This window comes from Pseudochaenichthys georgianus, chromosome 20 (assembly GCF_902827115.2).
Source record: "Pseudochaenichthys georgianus chromosome 20, fPseGeo1.2, whole genome shotgun sequence".
NCBI classification, from domain to species: Eukaryota; Metazoa; Chordata; class Actinopteri; order Perciformes; family Channichthyidae; genus Pseudochaenichthys; species Pseudochaenichthys georgianus.
In genome coordinates this window covers 16346056-16359771 of record NC_047522.1, presented here as the reverse complement: position 1 = coordinate 16359771, position 13716 = coordinate 16346056, and the positions used below count along the sequence as shown (strand labels likewise).

The following is a 13716-nucleotide window of genomic DNA, read 5'->3' as shown; positions in this document are numbered from 1 at the left end:
ACAGCCGATAGTATGTAATTGCCATTTTGTGAAGTGATTACCATTGGCACAGCAGACGAAGAGCGCTGCCAAAACATTGTGTAGTCTGCGCAGTGTCTCAGTTTCAGTGTCTCTTTGGCAGGTGATGTCTTTCTTGAATCTGCTTTGTAATACACATTCACACTGCCCAGCACCTAAAACATTCTGCACTGCACTTAATCTCTTGCCGTTGATTGTGTTTCAATGAAATACACCTCTCAGAAATCCCTCTCCGTCAACAAGGTCATTGATACTATTGTCGTCAGGCAGCAGGGAGGCTTATCGTTTCTTTGATAGCTGCTGTCGGACAACCAGAAAATGATTTCCAACTGTGACACTGAAAAGTGGACCAATAGGGAGCCCTCTACTTCTTTACGTTGAAGTAAACCGGTGTTCTGATAAAAATACTAATAGTGAGGAGATTTAAGTTTTTTGAAGTCTCAATCTGAGGAGGACTACTTGGGTTTCTAGTTTATCGACTGTAAACAAATAAAGGATTTAGTTGTTTGCCACATTAGTTCATATACAATATACATAAAAAACATTCCTACTGTCATTTGGACTACAAATGTACACACTCCATTTGTTGTATCTTGGATCCTTACAATAAAGCAGTAGGGCTGCAAGTAACAATCTTCTGGAATGATCCATTTCATTTTGGGCATAAAAAAGAGATAACAAAAGAATGCTTGTTACATTAACTAAAACCCAAGGTGACTTGACATGTCTTGTTTGATCTACCAGCTGGCTGATTTTCTATTGCAGAGTACAAAGAAAACCAGCATATACTGCTGAAACGATGAATACATTTGAAAAGAATTCTCTCTGACAGCAAACTTCTTCTGAACTTAAGTGTCCTCTTGTGTTGAATCCTTGTTAACATATTGCCAACTGAATTCTGATCATCTTTGAGGATTCCTGTGTTCGTATATGTCCTATACAATGACTCGAGAGTGACTCGAGAGGTGGAGGTTAGCTGAGGCACGTGCCGCCGCTTATCAAGACCGCCTCTGCTCAGGAGCACCGTGTTATCGGGCTCTTATCTGACTCTAATGGTTAATAACCTTGGATGATAGCGAGAAAGTGCTACAGCGCTTAAAATCAAGTATGATAGAAATTAAATTAGACGGGGTGTCGTTGTTTCTAAAGGCATATTAGTCTTCCTCACGTATAATGTAGTTCTTAAAACAACATCCAGTTTAGGCCATCTGTGTTTCTAAAGTGGCTCTGGGCACTCAAAGGAACTTTAAGGGCTTCCAGGAAATCCTGAAACTGTTGATCATTCCTTAGTGTAGATCTCCAGTGAAGCGTGTTGCTTTTTCTTCTGTATTTTTTTGGCTTTGCACTTCAGCACATCCCAAACAAGTCGGCACGTTATGGGGTTAAAGTGCATCCTAACATGGTCATTGTGAGTATGTTAGCATGCTCAAATGCAATGCTGTGTCTATATGAAGCCTCGCAGAGCTGCGGGGAACTCGTCACTTGTTACATTTTTAGCGGAGAACTGGTGTCTGACTCCTAGATGTCAGCACATACTTAAGTACATATACAGTATTTCCTGGTGATGCCCGCCAAGTCTGTGCTGTAGCAATCTTCACTTAGTTGTTTAGTAAATGCTTCATGTCATGCGCTGCTCATCCTATTTAATGAATAAAAAATCATCACTTCAGATTCCTTGTTTTAAATCAAATGTGCTGGAGTAAAGAGCCAAAACAAATCAAAACAAAACACTTTCTGATTGCACTTCATATTCAGGGATTACTGCCTTACAGCTTCCAGCGCCTGTTTGCCTCGTGTTATAAATCTCCAGCTTTCTCAGACTAACCCCCGGATCTGTTTCTGTCTCCAGGTTATGCTGCCCAAAAGCTGTCTGAGTCCCAGTGAGAAAGAGAAGGGCTAAAGCCGCACCGATCCAAACCATCTTATCCAGAGCCTCTCCAGCAGCGACTGAGCCATGAGCAACCCCAACCACTTTACAGATGCCGTGTCGTCGGTTATTCACACTGTAAGTCCACACGACCGCACACAGAAAGGCTTCAGTCTACCCCGTCAGGTCAGCCTCCACATGATAAAACACATGACAAGGGTTGTAAAAAGGTTTGTAAATGTGTGGTTAATTTCCAAGGAAAGTTAATATAAATATAAAAATATTTTCTTTAGGGAACCCATTTGTTGGGAAAATAGACACACAAAGAAATACTAGATTGTTTTGGTTATAGGTATGCCAATTTACTGCATTCAGAAGCATGCTCATCTGTCATGCACATATAATTTGCCAGCATAAAATTACAAACTTGCACCACATGGTAGCCTTCCATTGACTGTCTAATTATTCTTTATTGACCTCCTTTATTTTCTAAAGTACTTCTTTACTTGACACCCAAGGTTTGCATACAGCACACATTGTGGCTCCCATTTAGCTAACTAGCTAACTCACCACACGGCACGTTTCCCATTGTATGTATTTGACAAATAAGTGGACTAATTTGGCAAAAATAATAGATAAGTGTGTTAATGATGTGATAAAAGGTTAGTCATAGTCTCTTCATTCGTGCGACTTTAGCCATTGAATGTAAAACTTTCCTCAACTTGATATTCTCCCTGTGCTGGATGTATGCTGCATCAGCTCCAAAAGACTTCTCTGGCATCAGTGTATATTTTGGACAGTGCTGTTCCCTCCAAAACGATGTGTGCACACATCAAGTCACATGCTAGAGCCAATTTCCTCTCAACGTGCATCAACAAAAATATAAATGTTCAAAAACACTTCAGATCTGCAGTGAATTTCCCTTTTCATTAGAGTACCAGAGAATGTGAACGGTTTCACAACTGAAACAGTTTCCTTCCTCTTTTATTTAAGCGGATGGGTTGCCAGTATTCAAAAGCAAAAATAATATTGGCATATAATGAAAAACATAATTGCCCGGCTGCTGGTGGGACTGATGTGATAAACATGCTGCCCCGGGGCATTTGGTCAGCAGCCAAAGTAAGCTGCATTCCCCAGCTCAGGGGTCCTCAACTAGTTTATTTTGGGATGATTAAGATGCTGCAGCAGAGAATATCGCAAGCTTATAGGAACAATCCTCTCATGAATAGCCACATATTGTTGGATATCATCAGTTTTCAATGGTTTGTGAATTCCAGGAAACATTACGTTTGATTGCATTCCAGGATTCAAAAGGATAGCATTTATTTACTAGCCTCTCACATGTTCTTTTGCTTGAGGTAAGGATTTCTAGGTTTCTCAGAAATGTCTGTCAACAGACCAAAGCTGGAGTGTACTATGCTGTGGGTTGAATGTGAGTGGAAATAATGATGTCTTTAGAGAAGTTTGAGCAAAAGAAGAAGAGATTTTCCACTCAGTTACAAGTCAGAGGCCACATCTGATCAGACAGACTTCTGATTAAGTTGACTTTTTATTGTACACTTGAGAGAGATAACTTCTTACTGAAAGCAGAAATCCTATTCAAACTGATCGGAGCTGATTTGGTCTTTATTGCAACATCGACATAGGAAGTGCCTGATTTCCCTTAGCACTGTGTTTTTTTTGTCAGTGCTTCCTTTCCAGTATTGCACAAACGTGTGCTCATGCTGACAAAGACTGCTTCTACCTGCATGTAGCCTGGACATAAACAACAAGTTCTGTCTGCGTTTGAAATGAAACCCCAGCTGTACAGAGACAAAAGCTCCGGAGGTGGAAGTGAATATGTGACACTGATCCCTGAAGGAGGTGCAGAGAGACTGAAGATTTATTTTCTCAATTGTTTTATTTCCCTAAATAACAAATGACCTCATACTGAAATGACCTCATACTAAAGCTACACATTTAACTGAGTTACCTTAATTAATTTGTACAATAATTCCAACACTAAATTCCACATAAAATACAAGTTACAATATACAACATAATACATTTTCCATGATTGAAAGGGAGCAGAACAGTCTTCCATTACCTGTTCATAAATGACATCAATTATTAAATAAAAGTTTGACTTTGCAGTAACTGAAATATAGTAAAAGAAGTAGAACATTCAAAGTGCTTTGTAATCCAACAAACTGTTGCATCAGCAGTGTGAAGTTGTGTTAAGACACTGTGTTCTATGATTACACCCAGAATGATTCTGAATACCCCTTTTAGTTAAAGTATAAAAATGGTAAGTTAGCATTGCAAAAATCATTGAGTTTCAATTTGACCACCTTGTTCTTTTATGTTCTTGCCGAAGCCTTTTGAGAATCAGCATATCTTTACTGCCGTTTATAGCCAGTAGGACAGTTGACTGCCATAAACCATTTGAAGGCAGGGGATTACAATATGACTAGTCTGTAATAAGACTCACCAGTGTGTAGCCTGATGACCACGAAGCTTACAAAAGATACAAATGTTTGCTGTATGACAGTGCCTCGGCAGTTATTGGTTGTTTTCTCGGTGCCGACTCTACCAAGTTAATTATTATCTCCTTTACAATGTGTGTGTGTGTGGTTAAGGAGGGTTCAGATAATCCTGTCTGGATTTTTTTAACGGCTAACATTGTGTAACTGAGTAATGTCTTCTTCCTACCCTGGAGATCTGCCCTGGTCACGTGACGAGGGCTAACTGAAATGGGAAACAGGTTGTCTTCTATAAATGTGACGGACGTCTCCGGATTTTTCACTTTTGACATTGGAAAAGCAAATATAGCTATCTTGTTGTATTAAGGCTGCAGCAGCACGTGTGTGTTTTTGATGTGATGGACTATCTGTTTTCATTAAAGGTGAGTTTGTATAGCTGTAGTTTGTTAATAGAGGTCTCAATGTGACGCGATAGCTGGTCTTTTTCTTATCCTTCCCAGTGAGTCATTACACGTTATCCTACATTGGGCAAATGTATATAACAGGAAAAAGTCATAGGAAGGAACCCGCTGTGTTGCTGGCTCAGTTAAAAACGGTTTGTTTTTCCTTCTCCTCTCACACAGAAAGGTCAGAGGTTAGAGGTCAGCTGCAGAACAGAGGGTATGGTAGGGATATATCTTGCTGTAGGGCAGTGCAAACAAATGCTTCATGCATTGGATGAGAACTTTCTAGTGTACGTTGAGTTATCTTACCAGATATGTTTGTATTAGTTGATTGTGAATGTGTGATAAGGGGAGGGGGTTGGAAATGGAAAGTTGAGAAAAAGGACAGACATGGAATGAAGAGTCGAACACTTTTTTTTGTAATAAGGTGGTGAGAAACTCATTCATTGGATCGTTGGATTATTGATGTAAAGTACTATATATACATTTGACCGCAACTAAGAATATTGATTCCACTATCAAGTCTCTCCTCATAAGCTATTCTCAGGTGCTATTTAGCTTAGCACGTAAAGTTTGGTTTGACTGCAGATTAAATCAACAATATATACGTTTTAGTTGTTACATATATATATATATATATACAAGTGGGCAGATTGTGTAACCATTTGACCGAGCCAGACTTTCTGTTTATCACTGTTTTCTAACTTTCTAACTTGGGAAGTTCAAACAAAGAGATTCTCCTCTCTCAAATAGTTTCTTTTTAAAAATGATGAGGCCTGATAGTATTAATCTAACCAACGTATGAACGTGCGTTTTTGTTGTTTGTCCTGATAATCTTTCCCCTATGGTAGGTCCTAACCTTCAGGTGGGGAGCTACTGTTCTAGGTCAAGACATGCACCAACACTTTCTGTCATCATCTCATAGCCTCATTCTATTTACTGCAATAATGAACTCTGACATTTTAAGGCCACCGTATCAGTGACTCTGAGTGAGTCTCTGTGTGGAGAGAGCCATCAGAAGGGTCAGTACAGTGCTATTCACACCCCTCCTCTCTTTAGTGTTGTTACTTCATAGACTTCCTCTGATGTCCACATTACAGCCCCTGCAGAGTTTATCAGTTGGACTTCTTCAACTAAGATAAAGCTGAGTTGTGAAAACATTATCTCAGGCAAATGATCTTTCAGTGTTTTGCTACTGAAAACCACGTTTGCACCATATGAAACGATAAAGCGGGTGACTAAAAGCAAAAGTCCCCAGACAAATATTATCAAACGGTATCATCAGACAGGAAGCCAACCAAAAGAGTAGTAGACTTATTTATTTTCTGCTCTCCCACTGTCTGGAGGATGTCTTGACTATAGAGTTTATGATGTAAACATTTGCATTTGATTCAAGCCTAGCATACATGCCTTTTTAAAACTATGATGTAATAGAAAAGTAGTGCTTGTATATCACAAAAAGTTGGCTGAGGACAAAACTCAACATGCTTTCCTAGAATATTCAGAAACGGAGCATTTGCGCCCTGGGTCTCGGTCCAGACTCATGTTAACATATAAAGGAATGCAATGACTCATCAGCCAAACGGCATGACACTCCACAACATCCACAGCTATCCCCCCTTCCCCTCCAAGTGCTGACTGTGTGGGATTTGAGCCTACCTCACAGCACAGATAATCTGCTCTGCAGCCTCAACACATTGTCAAGTGTCCACCTTATTACACAACACACACAGTACACAACACACTTCTTTCAAAAACTATTGATTTACAAGATGACCTCTTTAGGTAGCTTCTTCTTTTTTTTTAACACAGCACTATATTTAGATACATTTACAATACAAACATTTCCTTTGTTTGTTTTTTCAGTCCGTCGAGACTACTTCCACTGCCTGCTATGAGTCATTTGTGTTAAACTTTTCCACTTAAGCCCAAGCTGAAATTTCTCAACAACTATTGGATGGATTGCCAAGAAATGTACAGTAGTACGGACATTAATATGCCCCTTGGGATAAATATGCATGTTGACACTCTTAACCAAGCTGACAAACAAGGTTAACATTATTTTTATTTTAATCAGCAAGTTAGCATTTTGAGCATGCTAACATTAGCTTTATGTCAAAGCTTTGCTCTACTGAAGTACATCCTCACAAATCTGCTAGCTTGGTAACTGGAATATCCTCAAGTCTTACAATATTTGGCTTTTAGTTTAAGTGAAAATGGAAAATATACCATTACTTTACTGCTCTATTCTAATCTTCAGCATTATATTCTATTCTTATATTTACCCTGCCTTGCATAATTCATAATAGTTTACAATGAAATTAATACACACGGGTAAATTGGAGTTCTAATATTTTCTTTGGATACGTGCAATGGATAAAGTGAACATAAATTCAAATAATTGAGTTGTATTGAGATCCTATTGATTGCAAATACAAAATAAGTGGCACTTTGATTGAGAATTTGATCGAAAATGATAAATGCCCATTGTTGATAGATGTCATCAACATTCCTGCATTAATGCTATATAACTTCCCATAAAAAGACACCAGTTTTCATTCAGTTAATACATTATGCATTCAATATAAATGAATTACTAAGTTAAGTGGTTTTATTCACTGGTCAAATCGTCATCCACAAAGGTTTTTTTCCATCATGTAGAATGTAGTGATTTGTGGTTTGACCTTTCTGACACACACAACATTTTAATCTCAAATGTCATACGTCAATAATCCATGAAAAATGCATCCTTTGAATATGCATTTACATTGCCCTTCAAGGCACATTGACTAAGAGCACCGGTGTCAATATTTAGGCTTCATGTGCCAAAGTAAAAATGTGGAGATGAATGTCAACGTTGGGTTTTGTTCTTGGCTGTTCAAACACGGCTTGTCCTTTCAAGCAGCATTTGTCCTCAAAGCGAGAATGAGTCTTGTTTATTCTGCCTACGTACAATGGGCAGCCTGGGGAAGGTGGCAGGTTGGCCGATAGGGCTCTGATTAGGGCATCACGCGGCTTTGATAAGCGTGGAGAGAGGGATGGCTCCTGCTTGCAGCTCTTAATAGAGGTGACTTGATTCAGAGCTCCAGTTGTGTTATGTTTGAGCGCACTGACACTTGTTGCCATCAAACGTTAACCAAGCTAACGTTGCCATGAGCGAGGTAAGTCCCCAAAACTCTTAACTCTCATTTTTGTTTTCACCGGGCTCCCCCTCGGCTTGTCTTCGCACATGGTTTTGGTTGTGGAAAATTCTCCCACCTCTTTGAGAATCCCTCACACATCTCTCCCCCCTCTAGGGATTCACTGTGAAACCATGATATGAATGAGAGCTCTGTAAAAATAAACTCCCGGATAGTGTAGCAGCATACATCTGGATAGAACAAGGGTACAGAAGGCTTTTTGGAATCGGTCATCTAATTGAATTTTGGAAGTATTGAGATAGTGACGGAGACGCAGGCTGATGCCTATTTGCAAAAATGCAACGTTTTCTTCATGTTTTAATGGAACTGATACCAACATTGTTAAACAGCTGCAACTCAATCATGTTTGTCTATTCTATTTGCTTTGACTACATTTATGTTTCAAAATACCCACATTTTGAAATGTGCGTGCTATTGATGCTTTAAAGTCCTGGATTGTCTTTGGCAGTTTGTTCTGGAGGTCGCTGAGGTGAACGCATAGTTTTGTTTTTTGCTCTTTTTTTTGGCACTGTTGTTGATGATCTGTCAAGGGAAAACATGCTATATGAGGAATTGAACCTTGGGTAGATATTAAATGTGTGCTGTCCTCCTCTTTTTACTCATAAGTCTCAGTTTGTCTTCAGGTCAGCGCAGGACTTTCTGTTTCCGTCACCTGTATGTGGCATCACAACCAGGTCGGAGTAAAAGTTGGCACGGTTATGCGAGTCATGGGATTCTGTTTTTCACGCTTCCCCTGGACATGCCTGAATTCATGAAGGTCCACCAAGCTATAAATAAGATAAATTGCTAAAGAGTGCTTCAGTTACCATTTTTGCGTTTGATGTGCAAAATGTGATAGAAGTGTAACAAACAATGTTTCAGGGCTGATACACATCATGCGTGTAACACCTACCAGTTCTTCTTCTGTATGTGATGAGTTGATTTAAGTTGAAGTGAAGAGTGAACTCGCCTTGTTACTATATTATTTCTAGATTTATTTTGGTGTCTCGTTACAGTTTGTGGCACAGTTTGAAAACACATGTCCAGTATTGGAAACAAGTTTGTTTTAGAGTAGAAAATGAAAAGATACCACAGTACAAAAGTATTATAAGTTATAAGTCTGTCTTAAGTAAAAGTTTTGCATTCAAAACTCAGAAGTATAATCAGGCAATTTTACCAGTGCGTTGAATTTGACGATATTATTAAATCTGTCTTAATCTTAAAGCTAAAGATGAATTATTGCTATCAGATAAATGTATTGAGAAAAAGGACAATGTCACCCTGAAATAGTGTGAATTCAAAAAATGACAACATTGATATAATCAATTTTAAGTTACATTTACTTTACCCACATTGATAAACAATCGATGTCAAACAAATATATGTAATTTTTGCATATATTACTATGTGTTTTTGTACTTTGTTAGCAGTCTTCTGTGCATACACATTGTGAGACAAAAGTAATAGCTGCAGGTGTGAGGGGAGTCTTCACAGGCTTTCTGTTACTCCCTGCTGCCATGGAGATAATGTAATATATAATTGACATGCTGGATGTCCTGAGAACCATTTATTGGAGCATCAGATAACCTGCAGCCCCTGAGTTTTGCCACGGGAAGGGTTCACAGCAGGAAATGAGGCACCTGCGCAGTAGTCATGGCAACATTTACTCTTGCATGAGGTGGCTACAGCCCGATCCTGTTAGCCATAGCAGATCCTCTCGCTGTGTCACGGCAGGCAAACCTTATCACAACATCCCACCGGCAGAGCGGGGCTCAGCAGGGCACGACCTCCCGCTGCAACCAAACAGATCCCTATCACCCACATGATCCCTGTCACACCACAGCTATGAAAAAGAGTAACAGATCAGAGCACATGGCTATTGCTTTGAATTTAGGGCAGATTTTCAGGAAGGTATGCATGACAGGACTCGCATGATGTCTGACGCTGCAGTATTTGCAGAACCAGAACTCCCTCTAGTGTTGGTTTAAGTGAAAAGCAATACATGCTGTGTTCCAAATCCTTACTACATAGCAGGTTATGAGTTGCCAATATCTGTATGCAAAATACAAAACTATGACAGTTTTCCGTGTGCTGTTGATGGACACGATTCTCCGCAGTGAAATGCACAAAGGAAGATTTAGAGCGTATCACAGCTGCAACACATTAAACATAAATGAGGACAAAACGGTTCGAGAAACACCCAAGAAGACAACAATAAATATTGATCTAAAAGAAAAATATTTTGCTGGCCTTTTAAGGTTTAGTTGGCAGTATAATAACTGCAAAAACAGAACACTATAAAGACAGTGTATAGTATACTACAGTAAGAAATTGGGACAAATCAACCGTAAAGAGTACTAAATCTAAATGAGAAATAAAGTGCTAAATTGAAATAACAATGACCTGCAGTGAACTTTTATTGTTAAAAGAAGCAGGATGATATATTAAAAATACTAGAATATTTCACAAATGTATGGTTTGCTAATGTGTTTGTTAATTGTGTATTAATTCTTTGTCTTAATGTGCTGTTAATAAATATATTTCTCAATCTAAAAATGCTGAACAGCTGACAGATTTTTATTCAAGATTTGTATCTAAAATATGTGTTTTGTTGCAGCCAGACGCTCCTTCTGCCGCTCCTTCTGCCTCATCACTACACGGGCCTCCGCGCCCCGAAGAGGAGGATGATGGGGACCTGAACAAAGCGTTGGGGGTCCAGCGCTTCGAGCAGATCCTCAGCCCCGCTGCTGCTGTGCCTGATGAACAGCACCACAACTACCATGAGGAGGACATTGAATGTAAGCCCATAGTGATCCCTTTAGCCGGGGCATTGTGACAAATAACTGTTTTCGTATGAAAGTAGCTCATGTCTATGGATCTCTGCTTCACCTCCCCTCAGACCACCGTCACTCCTCGCACCACATCCACAGACCTCTGTCCAAACTGCCCTCCGAGGGACGCAGGAAGAAGAGCAACAAAAAAAGGAGGAAGGACAAAGATCACAAAAGCAGCCATGCTCCCAGCGGCCCCATAGAGGAGGGAGAGGATGAAGAGGAAGAGGAGGAGGACGGGACAGAGACTTCTGGTCCATCTGAGACGGAGAGAGTGAAAGATGTGGAGGTAGTCATTCTAATTCATACTCAACTTTGATGGACAAATATCTCCAAGGGCTGGATTCAGCATTATACCTTTACTAAATATGTATCAGGCAGTATTTGTGTATGGGCTTAGGTTGTGTTTCATGTTTATACAAAAACTAGGACTTCATGTAAAAAGTATTTTGATAGCTTATGTATAAACAGCAAATCGAGATTGATCATTTGATCTCATACTGTCTCGTTAAAATGAGAGTATCAGTCAATAAAGGAGGGCAAGGTGACCTTTAATGTCCGATGTGATTTACATTAAGATGTGCAGTTAAGGAATATCCTGCTGTAAATGGCCGCAGTTCATGCTCCAAGACCCAACCTGCTCACACACTGTATTAGCATTACCATATTTTCCTATATGAATATTTCAGTATAGTCTTAATCATTCATCAGTGGGTTTCAGGTTGGGTTGTTATTATGCTTCACAAAATGAAACTATGCACCCCCGCAGAGTGTGCAGAACATGATTCAGATATGTTTTTTGACTCTAATTTAGCTTGATACGTTTATCTGTTTTGACTGTATCTGTCACTGTATTTTCTTTTTATTTGTTACTTAAAAAAAGCAGCCTTGTTGTTGCTCTCTTATCCCATCACATACATTATACAATATATTGTTTCTATGTCCATCAATTGTTTAATGCTGTGAAGCCCTCCCAGGATAGATATAGTAATATAATTCACAGTATTTATTTAGCGCTTTTCCTAGTGCTCAAAGCACTTTACATTACATTACTTATAAGACATGTAATACATTCAATACTGTGGACAATACCCACAGGAGCAATTTGGGGTGAAGTTGTGGTCATTGTTTGTTTTTATTCTTAAGTTCAGTTTTTCCTCAACAGTTCTTTCTTTCTGATGAAGACCAAGTTTCCAAACGAGGCAAAGAAAGCCCCCACTCTGCCCGTGAGCTGGAGATCGTGCCGCAATCTGGGGTGGGAGCTGATACTGAAGATGCATCTTCCTCAGAGTGAGTCTAGTTCTTGGACTTGAAAAAGGAGGCGTGAGAGACTTTATAATCATGCTTTACCCGCTGCGATGATTGCATGTTTTTGCCATGTTGCTGAAATGTATCGGGGACGTTCTGATTGGGCGAGATGGCTCAGGCTCATGTTGATTGGCCAGTGAGTACACACTGAACGTAACCATGTCTCAGGCATCCAGTGGGCCTGCTGTGCATGATCCGATACACTCGAGTAATCCTCTCCTCAGAGACCCATATATCACCTGTTGCTTTAGACAACGGCACACCTCAGCAGCCCGAGGCTCCATCCATGACATTTACTGTTCCACCTCATGAGGGTCTAATCTGAGCAGGGAGAGAGCTGCGTATATACACCTTTCGCTTGTTTGCAGTCGAGGGAGGAACAACCTAATAACAGCGGATTTGTTTTGTAAACCATCTTGAAATAAGGGGTAAATAATTGACTCAAAAGGTCATTTTTTATAGTCTTGAAATGATGCAGGTAACTGACATTTAAAGGAAGGTGAGTTCATTATGTTTATTTCAAAAGTGCCTTGAAGGAATGTGCATTAGCCGAACATCTTTATCTGCCTCTTTGAAAGATTTAAAAAGTTAACCAGCTAGCTAATTATATTTTTGGCTAAGAGATGCAAATTATATTTCTTTTTTATAGGACTACCGCTTAGTCTTTTGATTAATACATCAATCAAAAGACGATTACCAAAGTCACAAGATATCATTGGTGTGACAAGCAAATCACCAATACAATGAGAGCAGTCGAAGATATTTTGTTGTGGTTCAGAGGCAATAAGTTAGTAATAAAGTGTCCTGTTTTTCTGCTTTTATCTAGTAAGCCAGCCTCATCCGCCGCCTCCAGCCCCTCTCCCCAGTTGGTGCCCCCTGAAAGCATACCTCTGGCCCGGGTGTCCACCACCAGCCGCAGCTACGACCTGCAGGATCGCCGGTGCACAGGCAACATGACGGGGGCCGAGCAGGCCAAGTACCAGCGCATCCCGACCGACGAGAGCGAGGCTCAGACGCTGGCCTCCGCTGACCTGGACGGCATCAAGAGTGAGTACAGATCCATTCATACTTTATAGATTTTGTTCTGAAAAAACCTTCTCCCCGCTGGACTTCAGTGCACGAGGTGGCCAAAACAGACACGGATTGACTATTTAAATAAAGTATTATGTTTTAAGTGCATACCTAGGACATTTGGTGGAATACAAAGGTCACCGCAATATGAAATACCCCTAAAGCTAGATCTCAGTGTCTGCTTTTGTGGTATTATCACAATCACAATCATATTTTCATATAAACAATGGGTCATATCTGTATGTGTAAGGAGTTGCTTGTAGTAATGATAACAGTGACATTTACTTTGTGGGAAAACATGTAAATACAAGACATATTATCACTTACAACAAAGGATTGCATGTTTCAATTTTAAATATTATTACTGTTGGTCAATAGCAAAAAGATAAATAGGAGGTACAGGTAAACTGTTATTTTCTGTATTCAAACAATTAAATTATACATTTATTCAGCTGGAAATATAGATCATGTATTGTCCATCTTAGGGCTCTCTTGTATGATCTACTTCAGGCAGATCAATGTTAGATGTGTTGCTGC

At 39.7% G+C, this 13716-nt stretch overlaps 1 protein-coding gene across 6 annotated transcripts in view; it reads left to right on the top strand.

The window, feature by feature from the left end:
• slc4a2b (solute carrier family 4 member 2b) overlaps positions 1-13716 on the top strand; it is a 47345-nt gene that overhangs the window by 15223 nt on the left and 18406 nt on the right. For 5 of the 6 annotated variants that reach the window (XM_071206950.1, XM_034108373.2, XM_034108372.1 and 2 more), the window contains 5 exons: positions 1868-2023; positions 10587-10767; positions 10869-11089; positions 11966-12090; positions 12935-13155. In XM_071206950.1, coding sequence (XP_071063051.1) covers positions 1973-2023; positions 10587-10767; positions 10869-11089; positions 11966-12090; positions 12935-13155 — 799 coding nt within the window. In that variant the 5' untranslated portion in view covers positions 1868-1972. Of the gene's footprint in view, positions 1-1867; positions 2024-4618; positions 4770-10586; positions 10768-10868; positions 11090-11965; positions 12091-12934; positions 13156-13716 lie in introns of those variants that run through there. The other variant, XM_034108374.1, reaches the window with a different exon arrangement.